The following is a 19794-nucleotide window of genomic DNA, read 5'->3' on the forward strand; positions in this document are numbered from 1 at the left end:
GAAGTCCACACGTGTCCAATACTCGTCTCTGAATCCCTGTTACTGTAGAGTCAGAGAATGAATCAGTGCCTCCTCTACACTTCCTTGGCTTTTCCTTATCTTTCTGCTCCCCCCTTTCTCTTTACATTGTCCCATTTTCTAATTTTGCTCCTTTATGTATCTAGACCTTTCTCCCCTTCCCTTTTTTCTTATTTTTGTTCCTTCCCTCTTCCATGTAACAATCCTTCTGCTATTTTGTGCTCTCCCTAAAATCTGTGTCTGGGACCCGGGTGAGAGCAGCTGACAGAGCAGTCCATGTCAAAGGAGAGTTCCCTTCTGGCACGTTCTGATGGCCCAGTCGGCTCTCATTGGTAGCCAGGCCATTCTGCCCATGACTTAAAGATCCACTCCCACCCCCGGTTGTTGCACTGCAGTCCTTTCTTGCCCTACTGAAATCTCTTCCTGCACTGCATCCCTCTCCAGTCATGCCAGTGGCCTTTCCTGGTGTGTGAGCAAACTGTTCCCCCTTTGCACTTGGGGGCTCCGTAAGCAGCAGAAGTGTGCCTGGCCTACTTGGTAGTTGATGACCACTGACATTAGGGTGCCCAGAGTGTGACCAGCTGAGGTGAAGGAAGCTTTTAAAGGCAGTCAATGTCGGAGGTGGCTCAGGATGCAGCCCTAACTTTTCGTGGTTATTGGTTTGGGTGGAAACGGAATGTAAACAGGTTTTTTTAGTGCTCTCTTGTGAGTGTGACATGGAAATTAATTTCTCTGTATTGTCCAGTGTAGCAAAGTACCTTTGAAATATTGGCATCACTATTGATTACCTACTGTGGTCTTGCCACTCTGCCTCTACATGACTTCAGACAAGATTTGTTGAAGTCAAAGAGACTCTCCTTTCTAAAAAGTATTCCTGTTCTATCAGTACAACATTAGGAAGCCACTTAGAGCAGTGTTTCCAGGGGGAAAGAAGTGATTGTAGAGCAGCAGCCGCCTTGCTCGGACCGGCTTGGTACCCTAAGTAAACATGCAGTTAAAAAATACCAGGTCAGTTAATCCCTTCTGATTTTCTGACTCTAGCTCTTTGAACTTTTCATTATAATGCTTTGCTTTGTCTTCTCAGTCTGCCCTTTGAAATCTTCTGTTCATCTCCTTAAGTCCTGATTTCTTCCCTTTGCTTTGATTTCGCAGCATTCTAATTCAATATTCAGAGCCTATTCTGGCATCCATCTTGGTCTTTTATTCTCGCTTTGTTTTTTAATAACCTTTTGCATTCTCCATGATATTCTTGATATCTTCCTACAGCTCTTCTGGTCTTTGTTCATTAGTGTTCAAGGCCTCAAACCCTTTCCTGAGATGGTTTTTAAATTCAGGTGGGATAGACTCAAGGCCAAATTTTGGTTCTTGTGGATTTATTTTCATTTCCTCTAGCTTTGGTTTGGACTTGAATATGAGTAGTTAATGGTCTGTTCCACAGTCTGCACCTGGCCTAATTTTCACAGCTGGAATTGAGCTCCTCCAGTGATTCCTTCCACAGATGTAACCAATCTGATTCTTGTGTAGCCCATCAAGTGAGGTCTATGTGTTAAGTTGACATTTGTGTTTCTTATAAAAGGTATTTGAAATTAATAAATTATTGATTGTACCAAAGTAAAAAAAAATAGCGTGTTGAGGGAGCTCTGATGGCCTACTGGCAAGAAGCTGCGCTGTAATCTTGAAGGTATGCAGTTTGAATCCACCTGATGCTCTGCTGGAGAAGGAGGGTCAGTCTCTTGTACTGGTTGGATCTGATTTGATGGTACATAATAAGGGGAGGAAAAAAAAAGACCCATTAAAAATGGCATGCTTTGCAAACAGAACAGGTAAGAACAGGCCCACCCTTACCTTTCCACATCCTCATACATAAGGAGACTCGACTTCTAAGGGCCAGGAGAAGGGCAGCAGAGCTTGGAGAGCGGTGTGTTCTTTAGGCCACACAGCAGCTACTTCTGTGGCGGGGCCCAGTGCAAACTTTAGTAGCCATTCTGGTTCCGTTTCACCCTTGTGAGGATACATGTATGTAGTAGATTCTGAGAGCTCTCAGTGTCATTTCAGCAGGTTTTGCTAAGGGGACATGTGTGCTGGCCCTGGAAGGTGCACATCCTCAGCTCACAAAGCAGCGCTTGGCCCCCTGAGGCTGGAGCAGAGCAGGGGGAATGGGCCATGTCAGGAAGCAGACTGCAGCGGCCTCTGCATGTCAGACCAGAGAGATAGCTTCAGCGGTGGATGCCGTTAATCTAATGGAGCACAGCTAGGCATCTTAGAACTTAATTAGGAAATGTTCCAGCATATGCCAGAGGTAGAAGAAATAGTGAAATGAATTTGATAAGCCAGACTCCCAGTGTCAGTTATTGCTTGATGACTGTTCTTTTCTCCATGTGAAAACACCCTTCCCTGGGTGTTTGGAAGCCACACTCATGTACATTTTTTCACCTGCAGTATAACCACATAAGTCAGAAAGATAAAGACTCTTTCAAATACCTGCACACCTCTACTCAAATGTTAGACAGCTTTTCTTATTTGAATCAGGATCCAAATAAGGCTCTTAACCTGTAATTGGTAATAGTGTATGTGATTCCTTTCAATCTTCAAGTTTCTTTTCCTCCATAAGCCTTCTACCCTGCTCCCTTCCTAGCGGTTTTCCTGAATAGACTGGTTGGTTTGCCCTGGCACCTCCAGTTTTCTGATTGTATCTCCACGGTTTCATTTATCGTAGTCCTTTGCCCCTCAGTTTTCTGTGAGTTGATTCAGGGATTTTGCTTTGTTTTGTGTTGCCCTTCCATGTGGGGAGACTATTTCATAGGAAGGGCAGTTTTTCTGTCAGGCAGGTGATGTCTCGTTGCTCTGCGTCCCTCTCTGTCGGCCACCTCTGTTGGAAGCTGTTGTCATTTTCATTAGAAGTGGAGAATGGAGAGTCTCAAGCACTGTCCTTCCTTCATTCTTTTTCTTTTTTAATTAGATTCATTTATTAATCCATTCTTTTTTAAAAAAATATTTTATACTGGTTTACATACAAAGTTTATAAAATTCATATGCATTATTTCTCACTTCCTTTATTTCTTCACTGGAATAGAACTGTATTTGTGAAGTAAAACAGACCCGAGGTCCAGCGTTTACTCTTGGTTCTGTGGCGGGGAATTGCGCCCCCAATCAATGTATATTCAGGGATTGCCTACATTGTATCAGAAATTGCTTTCATGTTGAGGATATGTGAGGGATAAACTGTGCACATGAAGGAGGTGGGGGAAGACCCTTACCCTGGCTAGGGAGAATTGTAGCTTCGTTGGAAAGATGAGACAAAGTGGGCACTTTAGTTCTCACTGTCGTTTCCGCAGCACCAGCCAAGTGTTCACTGTATACGGAATCCTACGTAAATGATCATGGAGCACACCAAGCAATGACTGCGTAATTAGTGATGGTGTGAGGAGGAGAGGGGTTGAAGCTGGAGCCAGGCAAGGCTTTGGAGAAGGCAGCCTTTGAGCTGAGCCTTGAAGGAGGCAGGATGAGTGAGGTAGGGGTCCTTCTAGACTGGAGAATAGCATGAGCTGAGAGGCTCAGAGCCAAGGAGGATGGCTTTGCGCAGCTGACTGTTAGGGTGATACCGTGCCGAGCCTTATGCTGCAAGCAGGAATCAAAAAAACCAGGAGACACCACGTCTGTCCCCTTAGATATTGAATTCGTATTTGTGGATACAACTTCATTTGGAAGTAACTTTTCTTTGTTATATGTTTTTTTTTTCTTTTGTTATGTGTTAATAAGCGGTCTCACCTAAAGTAGGGTGGATCCTAAACTTAAAGACACCCACAAAGCCAACATAGGAAGGTAGACAAGGAGGCTCACTGGGAACTGGAATAGACAGGGAAAGACCTCCCCCAGAGCCACGACCTGCATTCAGACCTGGAGCTCCTGAAGTAGAAGGTTCCCTGTTCTTCACAGCCACTCCCTCTGGGTATTTCTGTTCCAGCACATGACAACATAGAAGATAGCCATTTAGCAGCACTGTGACAAACCCCACTAAAGCAGCGTGGCTGACCCACAGGCAGGGCTTCATTGGCCACTTAAAAAAAACAACCAAATCCCACAAATGATATCTTTTTCTGTTCATAATCTTAAAAAGCATTTCATTGTGTGGATTATTCGCCAAGTACAGGCCGCAGGTCACCTTGGCAGAAGACCCTGTGAGGGGCCTGCAGTTGGAAGGGCGCATGAGGCATACCTCTGCAAGGAGGGCCTGGGGTGCCCCCTCTCAGTCACAGTGCTGCTTTTCCTACTGGCTTGTGGGGGGGGGGCGCTCTTAGGAGGGTGAAGTGGCATTGAGAATGATCACTAAGCATTTGGGGGAAAGTTAGTATTCACAAAGACCATGTTTTCTGTACGTGTAGTTAGGATTTTTATTTTTCCTTTAACAAGAATACACAGTGTAGGGCGGGTGGATGAGACACATCAGCTGTGCTGGTGGAGCTGTCTAGTAAGCAGTTTTCTGGAAACGGGCTTTTCTGGAAAGCAGTTCGGCAGTGTTTTTGAAGAACCTTAAAGCAGCCCGACTCTGACTGGGTGACTGCATTTCTGGGCACGCTGCCTGTAGGAGTCATGAATTGCCAACATTTATTCCTAAAGATGTTTTTTTGCGGTCATGTTGCTAACAGTGAAAAATTGAGAATGAACTCAGTATTGGGAATGTGGTTGGGTTCATATTATAGGATAAAGTGTTATGTGGCTGTTTCATGGCAGAATTTTACAGAGAAAATGCTTTTTACAATGTGGTTTAAAGAGGATTACAAAATCGTTTAGATATGCATGGCAGTGACCTCAACCATGGTGGGGAAAGGGCGTTTAAAAGACTGGTAAGAAATATGCCAAAATGTTATTCCAGATTTTCTCTGGGCAAGAATTTTAGGGGTGAGTGTGAGGCAAAGCCAGCATTCAGGAAGACGTAGAACACTGGGAGTAACACACATGTGAAGAAGGCACGCACGCCGGCATGCAAAGGGGGCTGAGCAAGGCCTGGCCGCACTGCTGTGGCTGGAGACAGTGCTCTGAAGCTAAAGCCAGGCTGGGATGTTTCTGCTGTGGCTGGAGACGGTGGTCTGAAGCAAAAGCCAGGCTGGGATGTTGCAGAGGCTCTTTTTGACACTTGGGGAGATCACCCTGACCTTGGACAGACAAGAGGGGCTACAAAGGGAAATAATAAACTAGAACATGGAGAAGATTCTATAATGTCATAAAGATTTGGTCCTGATTATCTGTCTTTGAGGTAATCATTTCTTTGTGTTTTCCCTCAGGTTCAGATTCAAAACAAGAAAGTGGACATCTCGAAGGTCTCTTCCAAATGTGGTTCCAAGGCTAACATCAAGCACAAGCCTGGTGAGCGGCCTGACTTTGGCTGAGGAGGGTTTTGTTCCCCACTTTAATCATTCCACAGTATTCAAAGATCTGCCTCCCAGCAGCCAGAACACAGTGTAGGAGCAGCAGTCTGCACAGAGCGAGGGTCGAGATGCATCTTAGTTGGAGGAAGAATAATTAGTAAAAGTTACCCGATGGGAGAGTCAGTGAAGTTCTGGCTGAGATGAGAGGAAAGGTGTACCAAGAGGAAGGTGTGGGGAGTGTCCATTTCCAAAACGTGCATTCATGAATACTCACCACCCACTTGATGTCAGGTACCAGGAGGACCCACTCAGACCAAGGTGCCACTGGTTGATTAAGGTTTTGGAATGTACCCAGTGAACACTTTAGAATGTATCCAGTGGCATGTCAGTTGGGAAGGATGGTGGGAGACAAGGCCTTCTGATGGGACAGCTACAGACCCCCTCTCCGTAGAGCAAGGCAGTAGCACCAGTGGGAGGAGGGGATGGGAGGCAAAGGAGGCAGGGAAAAGCTGCCCTTTCCACAGCCTTAAATAGGCATTCTGTGTGTGGTGTGGCGTGTGGACCGAACCTGAGGAGGGTGGTATTTAGGATTTATTTGCCTGTCAGATTCAGGCGCAGAAGGGGCTCCCTGGTGCTGAAGCATCTCCTGCCAGGCCCATGGACAGGATCTTCTATCTGTAGCCAAGTGGCGCTTTCTTCCAGCAACATAATCTCACAGAGGCCTCTGAGCAGAGACTGCACTCAGACCTTGGCTGTGACCTCAGTAGCCTTGTGTGTCCTGATCCCTGAATCTGTAACATATTTAAGAACAGAGAATTGGCACTGAACCATTGAGGACACTGACATCTCAGAGTGTCAGACACCATAATAAGGTCAAGGCAAAGAAATACCCACCCCTTTCAGTAAAGTGTTTCAATCTGTTTTTTAAATGTATTCTGTTTGAAAGATTAAAGCTGTTTGACCCTGAACTTTTGAGGTTTCTCCCCTTTTTGTTTTATTAACAGTCCATTCAGTGTTTGGATATCAGCTACGTATTTGTATATTGCATTACATTAGCTGAAGAGTCAGCAGTTCTAATCCATCAGCCAGTCTAAGGAGAAAAAGTGGGCAGTCTCTTATTGTGACGATTTAAGCCTCAGAAACCTGATGAGGGTCCCTGGGTCAGAATTGACTTGAGTGCCTTTTTGTTTTAAGCACCTGTACCTTATTTTCAGGGGAAATTGTCTATTATTTTCAGTAATTGGAAGCCTTTTCTGTAATACAGTAACATTATATACAGTAATTCCCATTGTCCCGGTTCACACCTTAGTGTCTGGTTGTACGGTTCTTCTCTGGGGATGTCAGCTTTCCACTCTTGTGAGATACCCACTGCCCTAGTAACGCTAAGTGACTTAAAAGTCTAATTTTTGGCTGAAGTCTGTGTTGGACACATGAACACAAGAGTGTGGTGAGGTTTGCAGTGTGAGCAGAGGACGGGAGAGATCACCAGGGAAGCCAAGCTTCCGGGCCTGGGACAGGATGCCGCTCAAGGAACCAGGACATCTGGGACTCTGTGCTCTGTTCCAGAGCTTGGAACCTCATATGTCTTTTTTTTTTTGTTCCTTGTGTAGAGGTCGCCTCCTTCTCCACGGAGCCAGCGGCTCAGGGGCTGGGCCCACCTTTGCTCAGCACCTTGTCTGCCCACAGGCCCAGGGCTACCCGTGTGCAGGCCCACGACCCCCAGCTGCATCGCCCTTTCCTCCCTCTGTCTACTGTGTGATTCTGTTAAGGGGCTCAGACAGGCTGTATTCACATCCTGCCCCTTCAGTCACTAGCTCCACCAGCAGCTGGGTGATTTGGGGAGTGTTTTTTTTCCAGCCTCATTTCAGCAGCTTTAAGACAAGGACTATGACAAGATTCATGAGCACCCCATTGCCTTCTGAGTTCCCCCCCAAGACATACTGTCATTGCACGGGGGTGAGGGGCAGGCCCATTGGGGGCTCATTCTTGGGTGGGTTTACCTGAGCCTGGTTGGCTGCTGTGTGCTGGGAATCAGACAGGCCATGGAAGTGGGGTGCTGGTAACAGCCTTCCCTCTGCTGAACAGAAAGAGACTCGACTCTGAGGGAAGGTAGCCCTGTCATACCATCCGTGCTCCCGTGCCACCTCCTTGCTCCTCAGGCGCGGACCAGGGTTTCCTGTGTCTGGGTTGGGTGCACAGTCGGTGTCTGGCCAAGCTCAGATTCCTGTCCAAGTGCCTGGCTCTCCCCGCAGCTGTGTTTCTCTGTCACTTTCTGTGACCAGTTGATTCTTTTCTGATTCCAGGTGGAGGAGATGTCAAGATTGAGAGTCAGAAGTTGAACTTCAAGGAGAAGGCTCAGGCCAAGGTGGGATCGCTCGATAATGTGGGCCACCTGCCTGCGGGAGGTGCTGTGAAGGTAGTGATTGTGTCCCGGGTGGGGCTCGGGGTGGGGGACTCAGATGGCAGGGTGGGATTTGTACAGCCAGGGCTGGGGTCCCAGCAGGTGGGCACCTGTCACCGTCCCTCAGTCTCTTCAGAAGTTATGTCCTCACCTGCCATTGCTGTGTTCCCATCATCCATCCTCAGTCCTGAATGAGGCAGGAGAGGTGACACGGCCCCTGCCTGGCCACATTGTGTCCATCCAGCTGGAGCCAGGCTGCCCCGTGCCCCAAGAGCCATGGCCTGCCTGCATGGAAACCCTGAGCCAGTCTCAGCCCTTTAGGTGGGACTGTGTTGGGGTCAGCGATCACCCCAAAGCCAGGTCTACACTGAACAATTTTCCCAGCTGCCTCGTGAAGGACAGGAATGTGGTGGCTTGCTCCATGTCAGGCTCCATTCCCAGCCTGGGGCAAATGACACATCTTTGAATGCCAGGGGCAGCAGGCCTGGCATCCACCTGACTGCAGGGCCTGCCCGTAACCACCCAGCCCAGCGCTCTGGGAGAGGGTGGCAGGGCTCCCTCTCCTCCCTCCTCCCTCACTCCCTCCACAGTTCTGTGAGACCCTCTGTGTGCCAAGACACTGTCTGTCCTTTGTTCCACGGCAGTGGTGGACACGCCTCAGGCAGTGTCCAGCAGGCTTCTGACCAGGGCAACGGGGAGGGTGTGGGGCAGCTGCATCCCTCATCTGTCTTATCACCCAGCCTCATGGGACCTTGCCAGTCCTGTTGTCCTGTCCCCGGCAGCATGCCCGTCCTCCCTGCCACCTCCATTGGGCATCGGGGGCACTTGGGGTGACGAGTCTCTGTCTCAGCAAAGTTAACTCTGGTTTAGTCACTGGTCCATGACCAACAGCAAGTAATTGCAGTCCAGGACTCAAGCCCCAAATCTGATATTTTTTCTTTTTGCTGTTATTTTTATAATTCTTTTTCTAATACAACATATTCTTGATGCTGATTAACCCCATTGCAAAGCTCCCATTTTCTTCTTTTCAACTGAAGACTGACCCCTAAGGGGATCAGACATCCTGGAGCCCAGGTCTTAGGCACAGTGATTGCACAGCCCCCACCATCAGCTCTTTGGTCTGCATTTCATTGTTCACACCAAGTGTTCACTGTTCCCTGATCTCTTTGTCCTCGTTTGCAGCCTCCAGCACCCGGCTGTCACTCTGGGTCCTAGATCTTTGGTGCTTCCTGGGCTTCATTGTATCCAACCCCGTAGCCACCCTCTTGTTCCCTCCCAGTGTCAGTCCCTGAGGTGGCCTCAGTGTCTGGGCTGTGAAGCCATAGCTGACCAGGCAGAAGCCCAGACATTCCCTGAAACCACCGGGAGCGCTCAGTGTGCTCTGGGATTCTCTCAGTCAAGGAAGGCAAGCGGTCCCCACTGGGAGCTGATGCCAGGTTTCTGGGGTTCCCCCTATTCCCCAGCCAAATTCAGCCTCCCCGTTGGAGTTTGTCCTTCAGATTTGCTGCTGAATACCTGTTCTCATAGCTACTCTCTTTGGCTCTCAGCCTTTGGAGAGGTCCACACCTTTCACCTCAAAGGCTCCACAAAACCATGTATTTCACAGAGGACACTCAGAAGGTGGGCTCCCTGTCAGGGCTGCCCGGCTGAGACTAGAGCTGCCCTGGCCTGCCAGAGCTCACCGGTCAGCCGAAAGCCCCCTTGTGGAGATGCTCCTGAGTCCGGTGGGGGGAGTAGGGTGGCAGGGTGGGGGCTCCATGTAAATCCACTGTCACTCCATCCCATCCCCTCCCCACTGACCCTGCACTGTCTCCCCCACTGTTTCATTGTAGACTGAGGGCGGTAGCAGCGAGGCCCTTCCGTGTCCGGGCCCCCCTGCTGGGGAGGAGCCAGCCATCCCTGAGGCAGCGCCTGAAGCTGGCACCCCCTCTTTGGCCAGTGGCTCTAGTGGCCACACCACCCTTTCAGGGGGTGGTGACCAAAGGGAGGCCCAGACCTTGGACAGCCAGATCCAGGAGACAAGTAAGTGGCTGGGCTCAGCCTGAGGGCCAGCCAGAGGCCCTGCCACTGGCCGCCAATTGAAACTCCTTTGTTGACTAACTAGAGTGTGGCCTAAATTTTAACGAAGCAACCTTTTATTTTCCAGGCATCTAATGATGACATTCTGGTCTCGTCTTCCATCCCCTGTGTCCCCCTCTTGTCTCTCCGTTGCCCTCCCCTCCCCCTCCTCCCGTGTCACTGCAGATTGAGACCTACAGGCTGACGTTCCGGGCAAACGCCAGGGCCCGCACCGACCATGGGGCTGACATTGTCTCCCGGCCCCCTCACTTCCCCAGCGGCCCCATCGTGGGCACCCGGGCCCCTGGCTCTCTCTCCCAGGCTGCCCATTAGACACCTCACCTGACTGTGGGGGTGCTAGGCAGCAGCAACCCCCCCACACCGCTCACTCCTCCTTCATTGCCTCCCTGGCCCCTCCCTGCTTCACTCCCTTTGTTCCCTGCACTGTACCATTCACTGCTCCAGAGGAGGCTGGGGGCGGCAGAGGGGGACCCCAAATACAACCTTCTCTTTGATTTTTTGGATGGAATTTTCCTTAGTCCACCTGGAGGAGGAGTGGAAGTGGGTTCATGCAGAGAGCTCCCCAACCAGCCCCCCTATAGTCCACAAGCGCTGCCGCTCCATTAGCCCCACAGGGACACTCACACCGGAGTGCCGGCCCCCTTCCCAGGTTAGTTAGGGATCAGCGCTGCCTGCCCTGCTGCTTCCTTCCTTACCTGCCCAGCTGCTATCAGAGGTTTCTTTTACTCATTTTATCTCTTATTTGTTTCTAATAACCTAAAAATTGGTGAAGTAGTTTTGCAGATTGAGGCCATGTCTAAATGAAAGTCCTCAGTAGGTGTTGAAGGAAAGAGGGAAGAGATACGGGGAAGCCTCCCCCAGGAGGTTGTGAGGCTTGAGGGGCTGTGGCTGTCCAGCCTGTGGTCAGCCCTGCTGAGGAGGCGAGGGCTGCAGACAGCTGAGTGGGGAAGGGCAGGGGCCTGTGAACAGGTGGGGAGCTAGAGGGGCTGGTCGGAGTGTGGACTGGTTGTACTGACATTGTGTGTACGCTGCTTCTCTTCTAACCAAGAGGCTGGTTTTGGCATCTCTGTCTCATTCCCTGGGATCTGGTGGGTGATACAAGGCCAGGGCTTGGGTTAACAGGGGAGGGCCAAGGACATTCGGATCCTCCAGGCCCGCCCCCACAGGCCTCGGACCCTCAGGCCGTCCCTGAAAGAACCAAGGGTATTGTGAATGCATGTGGGTAGTGGGGAATCCAATCTGGATTTAAGTTCTAGGCATGAGATGGATGCTAGCCTGCAGAGGGGTGACTTAGCTGGGCCTGGTCTTCGGGGCTTCAGTGATGGGAAATCCCGGGGATTGTATTGACATAAAGATTCTTATTGCACTTGTATTTTTTGTATTAAAGTTTGCATGGTTTCTAATAAAGGATTAAAACCTAACAGTTTGTAGTGAAATGGCCTGGGAGTATCCATGGCTTCTCTGGAAGAGCATTTCCTGCAGTGCAGACTTGCCTCTGGGGGGGCCCCACTCCCACCCCAGCCTTGATCCCCTCTCCTGGCATCCCTTGGGGTTGGAGAAGGTTGAGGTCTTGGCATAGGTTCGGATTTATCGCTGTGTGTGATATTCCTGGGCCTGGTATTTCTTACAGTTATCCTTGGGGAGTTTTGATTATATCCACAGCTTCTGAAGCACATACCATTAAGTGCGGGTGGTGGTGCATTGTGGAAAGGGCTCAGAGGCCTAGAAAAACTTTCCTCCCCAGGACTGTACCTAGGATGCAAGAACACTAGGGCCTTGACAGCAGGAGGAAGCGGCTGGCAGGGAGGCAAGTGTCAGGCGACAAACAGGGGCAGCAGTGCCAACTGGTCTGGGTCCCAGAGGATGCTGATTGGACAGTAGGGTCCTTTCCTTTGTTTAGTCAAGGCTAGAGTGGCCCAAGCTCCTCTGAAAGGTCTAGAACCTGAGAAGGAATCCTGACAGGGCTGGGGGGCCCTGCAGCCCCTGTGCTGTGTACCAGACTGTAGCCTTTTGGGCTGGATGTTTCTGTACCTCCCAATTTGCTTGTAAGTCAGCCATTACCCTCATCAACCTGTGATCCTATTGTAAACATTTAAAACTAAATAAAGCTGCGTGATGTCCCTCCCGGCAGGCCCTGTGTGTCTTCCTTCCTCCATGTCCCCACCTCCAGCACCTGGGACGCTCCAGACCAGTCCTCTCGCAGAGGACCTATTGTGCACCTCAACCCCCCTCAGCGTTGAGTCCATGGGTGGACACGGAACCAGCTCTAATTGTGGCAGAAGCCACTGGGCAGACCCTTGAAGGTTATGGTCCAAAGGACCTTTGTTGCCTGTGGCAGACATCCCACAAACTGACCAGTGAGAAAATACATGATGACCACTCAACTCTCCAGGACAGTGACAGCTTGGACTGGCCACACATGGGGAGGGCACCACCCACAAAGGTCAGTCCAGGGGGCAGGTGACCTAACAGACTGGAGGGAGAAGGGAGCAGTAGTGTTAAAGCCCCAGGGCTGGGGAGTTATGGTGGCCTAGTGGCAAGGAGCTGCAACTACAATCCCAGAGGCACACGGTTCGAATCCACCAAATGCTCTGCCGGGGAAGGAGGGACAATCTCCTGTACCAGTCAGATCTGATTTGACGGTACACGCACACACACACAAAAGCCCCAGGGCTGGTACAGGAGCTCGGGCTCAGCAGGGTGGTCCCTAAGCCCTGTCTTCCCGAGACCCTGGGTCCATCCCCCACAGTAAGAATCTGCCTTGTCCCGTCTGTACCTTCACTTTTCCTGTTTGGGAATGGGGGCCCACAGCCTGCCGTGCTGAGGCCCTGAGAGAGGACCCCAGAGAGAGCAATGCTCACAAGGGATAAATAGAACTTTATTTTAAATAAACATATGCACTCTGTACACAACCCCAGTGAAGTGGGGTTCAGTCATCAGCTGTCTTTCGCACGTCAAAGCTGCCACAGGGTCCCCGCAGCAGTTCTGCCAGGAGGGCCAGCAGCTGCCCGTGCTCCTGCTGCACCCCAAGGGGCAGCGCAGCCAGCTCGCTGCGCAGGCTCCGCTCCACCATGCGGCCCAGGGCCCGGCGCAGCTCCCGCAGCAGCCGCACAGTGCGTGAGTCGCCCTCCAGCCTCAGCAGGTCACTGTCACTCAGTGAGATGGTGGCCCGGCGACCGTCATCTGGGAGAAGGGACAGATAAGAAGGCAGTGAGGCCTGGGCCAAGAAGGCAGAAGGGCTCCAGAAACAGGGTGGGGTCTCCAAGTACCCACCACGGATGTGGACGTCCCCATCTGTCAGCAGCAAAACAGCGAGAGGGTGGACCTGGGAGGAGTCCCGGACGAAGACACTGCCATTGGACTTGACTGCCATGAAATATGTCAGCCACCGGCTCCGTAACCGTGTGGCCTCCCTAGAGAACAGAGGGCCCAGTGAACAGAGGCCGCCTTCTGGGCCCTTCCCAGCTGCCCGGCCCAGCCCTTCCCCAACCTGTTAATGGTCGACTTGTGCAGCAGGATATTGCCAGATTTGGTCCTGTAGGTGACACTGTTGGGCTTGAACTTCCCCTGCCGAGTCACCTTGCCTTGCCTCACCTGCAAAGGTTGAGGAAAAGGTGGCTGGGGTGGGACTGGGATGGGGGTGAGGCTTAATAAGGCTGTCCAGCTCCCTGCCCCAGGAGAGCACCTGGATGAGGTTGGGGTACAACCCAGCCATCAGCACGCCCTTCACCAGCTCCTCCTCCTCACTGTACTCATTGCACTGGGCAGAGGCCAGGGTGCAGTCAGACGGCTTCCCCACCAGGAAAGCTTCGTAAATGTTTTCCGAGAACTGTTTGATGAGGCCTGAAGAGGCAAATTGTGGGGTGAACTAGAGGGCCCTGAGCACGAGCCAGCAGGAGTGGGGTGGGCAGGGAGTTAGTGACCAGGCTCTGGCCCAGCTGACCGTGGATGAAGCGCAGGCTGGGCGCGTAGAGCAGGTTCTCCTCCAGGTAGTTCTCCCGGGAGCTGCGGTCCTGCCAGCGCAGCACTTCCTCCCAGCCAGCCACAGCCCGCACAAAGGCCAGGTGGTCACTGCCACTGTCGTGACTCAACAGTGCCTTCACCTGGGAGGGCAGGAGAGGGGCCAGGGTCACAAGAAGGAATCAAGGTAGCCCCAGGACAGCAGGCAATGAGGGCAGGTAGAGAGGCCTGAGCCGGGGCAGGGTCTGACCTTGTCCACTTCCGCCCGGTTCTGCAGACTGCTGCTGAAAGGGTCCCGGGTGAGGCAGGAAACGACCACCAGCAGCGGGTGCAGGCAGCGGAAGATGGCAGCCAGCACTATGGCTTTAGCCAGCCGCGGGTCCGTGGAGATGTGAGCCAAGCGCTGCCCCAGGGTGGTCAGGTACTCTCGATGGTCCAGCACCCCTGCAACAGCTCAGCCATGAGCCTTCACCCCCGGCCACTCTGCTGCCCAGCCCAGCCCAGCCCAGCCCAGCCAAACCCTAACTCACCGATCTCCTGTAGCAAGATCACAGCTTCATCCACCGCCTTGATGTCCGGGCTGTCCACAGCCTTGGAGAGGAACTCCACTGCCTACGAGGAAAAGCCAGAGCTGGCTGTGAGCCTCCACCCACCAGCCTGCCAGCCTGTTGCAAGCCAGCCTGTGCCCAGCCCTCCCCGAGCGAGCCGCACCGTCTTCTCGGGCATGTGGATCTTGGCTTGCAGCACCAGGTTCTCCAAGGGTGTGCGCAGGATCTCCGGGACCTGGAAAGGTGCCATCTTCTCCAGGCGACTGCGTGGGAACAGGTGGTAGGCGAAGCCTGACTGGCAGCGGCCTGCCCGGCCTCGGCGCTGGATCACATTTGCTCGGGACACCCACACGGTTTCCAGACAGGACACCTGGGGAGGGGCAGGTTGGCAGCACCGTCACCACAGGCCTTCACCTCACTCAACCCGTCTCCGGTCTCACCCAGACCAGGGCACCCCACCAGTGTGGCCTGCAGACACACACAGCAAGCCCCCGGCCGATCAGAGCTGGGCCCTCCCCAGGACTTAGTATTGTTCCCCTGGGGCTGGCTATGCCTGGCTGGGGCCCCACGTGTGGCCCCACCTTGGTCTTCAGGTCGTAGCGTTCCTCCTTGTGCAGACCACTGTCCACTACGTGCACAATGTCATTAATCGTGATGGAGGTCTCAGCAATGTTGGTGGCCAAGACAATCTTGCGCACCCCAAGTGGAGGCTGCTGGAATATGGCCTTCTGGTCCATCATGGGGATGTTGGAGTGCACTGGGGGCAGCAAGATAGTGGTTAGAGCCCTGCTCCATCCAACGTGCTCACTGAGGACTGTGAGGCACAAGTCTGCAAACCATTTCGATGAAGCAGACCCAAAAAGTGGCACAGCTACAGCAGAAACCCAAACCCCAAACGTCCTAGTTAGGCTCTTGGTCCCTGAGGCACGGGGAGCCTCGTATCTGGGGTCTGTCTCCATGACGGGCTCACCTGGCAGGATGAGGTACTTGCTCTCGTGCATGGCCAGAGCCTCCTGCAGCCGCTGCTGCACTCCCTTGATCTCCTGCCAGCCTGGCAGGAAGCACAGGATTCCACCTGGAAAGGGGCCTCATGTGTGAGCCAGCTGCTCCTGGCAGACGAGTGGGGCGGGTGCAGAGGGCACACAGCGAGGCACTCACCTGGTTCCCCACGGGCATCGATGTGCAAAACCAGGTCGGTTACAAGGTCCAAATCGAGGGCACATTCATCCTCAGACTAAGGGATTGCGGGGAGTGGGGGTTAGAAGGGTCACAGTCACCGCCCCAGGGCAAGGAAGCAGGCGCTAGGTGGCACTGCCAGATGTCACCACCAACCCCCACAGTCACAGTGCCATGCAGGTATGACCAATCCCCAAGGGGACCACGGCCAGGGCAGGGTTAGTACTTGCCCTTGGCACCAGGTAACAGGCATAGGTGGAGCAGATGCAGAGGAGAGGGGGCAGGTGGGCAGGGTGACCCCTCACCTCGTGGTGTCGGTGCCGGTGTGGGTACTGGTGCTTGCCCAGCTTGGCCAGGATGTCTTCTAAGTAGTGCTCCTTGACCGGGTACATGAAGCCTGGCACCTTGATGACGGGGCAGCCACCAAAGTATCGGGAAAAGCGCTCATTGTCGCCCGTGGCACTCATGAGCACCAGCCGCAGGGCCGGGTTTAGTCGCTGGAGGCCTTTGAGCAGGATGAGCAGGAAGTCTGTGTTCACGTCCCGCTCGTGCACCTCGTCCACGATGACGTGGCTCACCCCCTCCAGGCTGGGGTTGCTCTGCAGCTTCCGAAGCAGGATGCCCACTGTGCAGAAGAGCAGAGCCCCGCCCCGGGCTGGGGGCTTGCTTTCCAGCCGCACCTGGAAGCCCACATTCCGGCGCAGAGAAGGGCCCAGTTCGTGGCTGACCCGCTGTGCCACAGACACAGCGGAGATGCGGCGTGGCTGGGTGATGATGACGTTGCAGCGGGCACCTCGGCCCTCAGTCACATAGCGTTCCAGCAGCAGCTGGGGGATGCGCGTGGTCTTCCCACAGCCCGTGTCCCCAGAGATGACCACCACTGGGTGCTGCTCAATGGCATTGAGGATGGTGTCCCTATGTGGGTCCACAGGGAGCTGCGGGGCCTCCTGCCAGACCGGCCCCCGCCGCCGCCACAGCTCCAACAGGCTCTGGCTTAGCCGGACCTCCTCTGCTTCCAACAGGGGCGTGAAGGGCTTGCCTGTGATTGGGTCACTCAGAGGCCCAGAGTCCTTGCCCAAGGGCAAGATATCATCGCATTGTAGTCGGGGGTCCGGGGAGATCCATGAACTATCCACAGGGTACTGGGGGCAAACAAGGAAGCAAAATGGTGAAAGAAAGAAGCGCCTTCCTCATGTGCTCATGACCAGCCCCCACAGGATCCACATGGCTCAGGCATTGTACCCCAACCTGGAGGGTAGGGAGTTCCGTCCCGGGAGCCTGTGAGGAGGCTGCACTAAGTGTGCACCAGGTTCCATCCTCCGTGAGGACAAAAGAGACGCCCCTCTCCTGCCTAGATGGAGGCAGAGGGGCCGGGGACAGGGCTGCAGGAGGGGCCCTCTCTCTTACATGGTTCAGGAAGGTCTCGATCTTGCGGAGAATGGGCTCAGGCACCTGGATGGTGCATGGCCGGCGCTGAGTCTCACCCAGCTCACGCAAGGAGGCCAGGTTGTACATGGCGTGGGTAAGCGGCTCGTTGTTCCTGTCCACCAGGCCCAGGCTCTGCAGAGGGGACATGTACAGCTCAGTTGCTCCAAGAAGAGATGCTACGCACAACCACCTCTGTTCTAAGAGATTTCCGTTTTCAACAGATGTGAGAAAGGCCAAGAAAATGTCAATCTCTAAACAAAAAGAAAAGCTAGACCTGAATGCTGGTGTCAAGAGCCCTGAGCTAAACCTAAAGCAGCTGAAGCCCCAACAACAGGCCTCTCTGACCACCACACACTGCCAGTGGGCGCCCCAATGGCCTACAACGCTCTGCTCTGTCTCTGCCCACCCCATTCTCTCAAGTCCACCTGCTGCCACTATTCCTGGCGTACTACCCATGGCTGTACCATATTCAGACAGACATGAGGTTTGCTGAAAATGTGTATGCAACTCACTAACCCCCCTACATGGGCAGGGCCCACCAGAGAGAACCGCCGGTGCTCCCATGCCTCACTCGTATCTCCTGAGTCTCTGTATTCTCATCTGTAATGTCAGGACTCCAATCCCCCCTCCAAAGCCCAGCTCAAACACTACTCAGAGCAGTCGCCCCACATCCCTGTCCCGTCTTCTGGGACTCCTGGCAAAGCATCTGTAAGGACCTCGAGGACAAGGCTCTGCTCCCTGACCAGAGAGGAGCCACCCTGTTCCCAGATCCGGGTGGACTTTACTCTCCAGCTCCTGGCCTTCCAGCTTCTTCCAGAACGAATGCCAATTGAAAGCTTGCTGCTTCCTGACATGAGCCTCTACCACACTGCGCTGCTTATCATCAAGCCAGAATTAAGACTCCAGTTCTATCAGTGGGAGTCCTCATTCCGCTCCCTGGAGCCATAGATAACATATCTGTTCCCTCTTCTCTGTCAACTGTCCCTCACTTCCTCTCCTCCACATTCTCCTTACCATCAACTGCATCTAAAATGGGGTTTGCAGAGCCAAACATACTGCCTAACATCTCTGACCATACAGAGTAAAGCAGGGTCTGTGTGGCTTCTCAGTTTGCAAATTAAACTACTGATGTTTGGCATGGCGCTAAGCTGCACAGCTGTGTTCTCAGCTGACCTCCTGCACAGAACTGCCAGCTGTTTAGCTGAAGTGCCTTCATCTTGATGTTGATGGTTTCCCCAATCTTCCTCCCATTTAATGAAGCTGTATTCATTTTGGCCACAAAGCCCAGGTTATCTAGGTTATCCAAATCTTTCTGAACAACAGACACAGTCCTCCTCCCAGCATTAAAGCATTCAGAAAAAGTCTCCTCCAGCTTTCTGGCCAAAAGCAAGACTCTGGGGAAATCCTAGAAACAGCAGCCACACAGCCAGATGCCTCTGTGCCTATGCTGAAAGGTTGGGTGGTTAAGTTTAATCTTTTGGAAAAGTGGCCTAGAGCCAGGAAAAGCTCCAGGACATCTCCCTGCATGACACTGGCACCTCCCAGGCTCACCTTCAGCTTCTTGCAGGCCAAGGCTGCTGCCTTATTCTCAGCCTCTGCTTTGCGGCGTCCTTTGGCGACAAAGGTCATGGGACAGGGCCAGAGCAGGGTGAGGGTAGAAAGCTTGGTCTTGGTGCCTACAGTATGGAACTGCATGAGGTTCTATATGGGAATCAGGAGAGATGGTTACAAAAAGGCAGGGAATGCAAACTCCAGTTCTAACATTCCCAGGATGCTGATAACCCAGAGATGAAATTCATTCCCACCTCAGCATCTACCTTTTACCCAGAAGCAGGGCCCCCTGGTCTAGGACCCCCTAGTCTGTGGCTCATTTCTGTGCTATAGTCATTTTCACAGCAGAAGCCACTGGCTGTGCATGTCCCTCACTACCTGCCCTCCAAGCCCACTGACCTCAGTACCTGAAGGCACCAAGCGTGGTGGGAATTATTAGCGTGAACCACTGAGTAGGCATGTTCTGAGGAGGCAGGAAGGCCTCACACACACCCAGACAATGGCTCACCTTAACCAAGGTCCCCCGGGGGGGCAGGCAGCACAGATGAAATTCAGGTCTCAACATCTCCACCCCTTCCATGCCCTGCTGCCCCTGAGCAGTGATGGGACTTCCACTCCCACAGCCCAACGCCTGTGCACTGTCCCTGCTGTGTCACCCTGTGGGGGTCCTGAGCTCCCCTAGCAGGTCACAAGAGTAGGCCAGGATACAGGCACCTATAGATACCTCCCCCTCCACTCCTGTCTGTAGGGAAAAGCAGATGAATCAAGGTGACTTCTTCATTCCCATCCCTCCAGGAGGCCCAGCTCACCTTAGCAGTGGAGGACGAGGTTGCAATCTGAATCACCTTGGCCAGAAGGTTCTTGGGAAGTGGGAACTGGGTCAGAGCCCTAATGGCACTGTCGTCATCTGTCATCTCAAAGGAGCCCCCTCTGGGAGAACCAAAAGCACAGGTGAAAGGTTCTCCCTTGCCTGGGCCAATCCCCTGCAGGCTCTGAGACACAGGCTAGGACGCTACGTGGCCATGCGAGGCGGGCAGGAGCGTGTAAAGAATGGACACCAGGTAGCTGGTGGCCCTCTCACAGCATGGCCAGTGGCGCCTCAGCTCCCTCACAGGATCTGTGGGAATCTGTAGGATCTGAGGAGCTGGAGGGTCAACCCTTGTTGCCGTTTTACAAATGCCCAGCCCCCAGGAATGGGCAAACACACCATGAGCAATCAAACACGTAGGCCCCACCTCACAGAAGTCCTCCAGGGTGCACCCTACCC

At 53.1% G+C, this 19794-nt stretch overlaps 2 protein-coding genes across 4 annotated transcripts in view; one reads left to right on the plus strand and one right to left on the minus strand.

Moving 5' to 3' along the window:
* MAP4 (microtubule-associated protein 4) overlaps positions 1 to 10522 on the plus strand; it is a 119159-nt gene extending 108637 nt beyond the window's left edge. The window contains exons 17-20 of the mRNA XM_006893031.1: positions 5301 to 5382; positions 7688 to 7800; positions 9618 to 9807; positions 10383 to 10522. Coding sequence (XP_006893093.1) covers positions 5301 to 5382; positions 7688 to 7800; positions 9618 to 9807; positions 10383 to 10522 — 525 coding nt within the window. The remainder of the gene's footprint in view (positions 1 to 5300; positions 5383 to 7687; positions 7801 to 9617; positions 9808 to 10382) is intronic.
* Positions 10523 to 12721: 2199 nt separating this feature from the next.
* The window catches only part of DHX30 (DEAH (Asp-Glu-Ala-His) box helicase 30), a 30043-nt gene continuing 22970 nt past the window's right edge, over positions 12722 to 19794 (minus strand). For all 3 annotated transcript variants that reach the window (XM_006892947.1, XM_006892946.1, XM_006892945.1), the window contains 15 exons: positions 19337 to 19457; positions 18528 to 18677; positions 16956 to 17108; positions 15854 to 16690; positions 15531 to 15606; positions 15343 to 15447; positions 14954 to 15129; positions 14536 to 14742; positions 14355 to 14436; positions 14075 to 14268; positions 13808 to 13967; positions 13550 to 13707; positions 13355 to 13458; positions 13138 to 13277; positions 12722 to 13047 (listed from right to left, as the gene is read on the minus strand). In XM_006892947.1, the coding sequence (XP_006893009.1) occupies positions 12794 to 13047; positions 13138 to 13277; positions 13355 to 13458; positions 13550 to 13707; positions 13808 to 13967; positions 14075 to 14268; positions 14355 to 14436; positions 14536 to 14742; positions 14954 to 15129; positions 15343 to 15447; positions 15531 to 15606; positions 15854 to 16690; positions 16956 to 17108; positions 18528 to 18677; positions 19337 to 19457 (2917 nt within the window). In that variant the 3' untranslated portion in view covers positions 12722 to 12793. The remainder of the gene's footprint in view (positions 13048 to 13137; positions 13278 to 13354; positions 13459 to 13549; positions 13708 to 13807; positions 13968 to 14074; positions 14269 to 14354; positions 14437 to 14535; positions 14743 to 14953; positions 15130 to 15342; positions 15448 to 15530; positions 15607 to 15853; positions 16691 to 16955; positions 17109 to 18527; positions 18678 to 19336; positions 19458 to 19794) is intronic.

The sequence above is a fragment of the Elephantulus edwardii genome, unplaced genomic scaffold, assembly GCF_000299155.1.
Source record: "Elephantulus edwardii isolate Elephantulus edwardi_28Jun2011 unplaced genomic scaffold, EleEdw1.0 scaffold00121, whole genome shotgun sequence".
Lineage (NCBI taxonomy): Eukaryota > Metazoa > Chordata > Mammalia > Macroscelidea > Macroscelididae > Elephantulus > Elephantulus edwardii.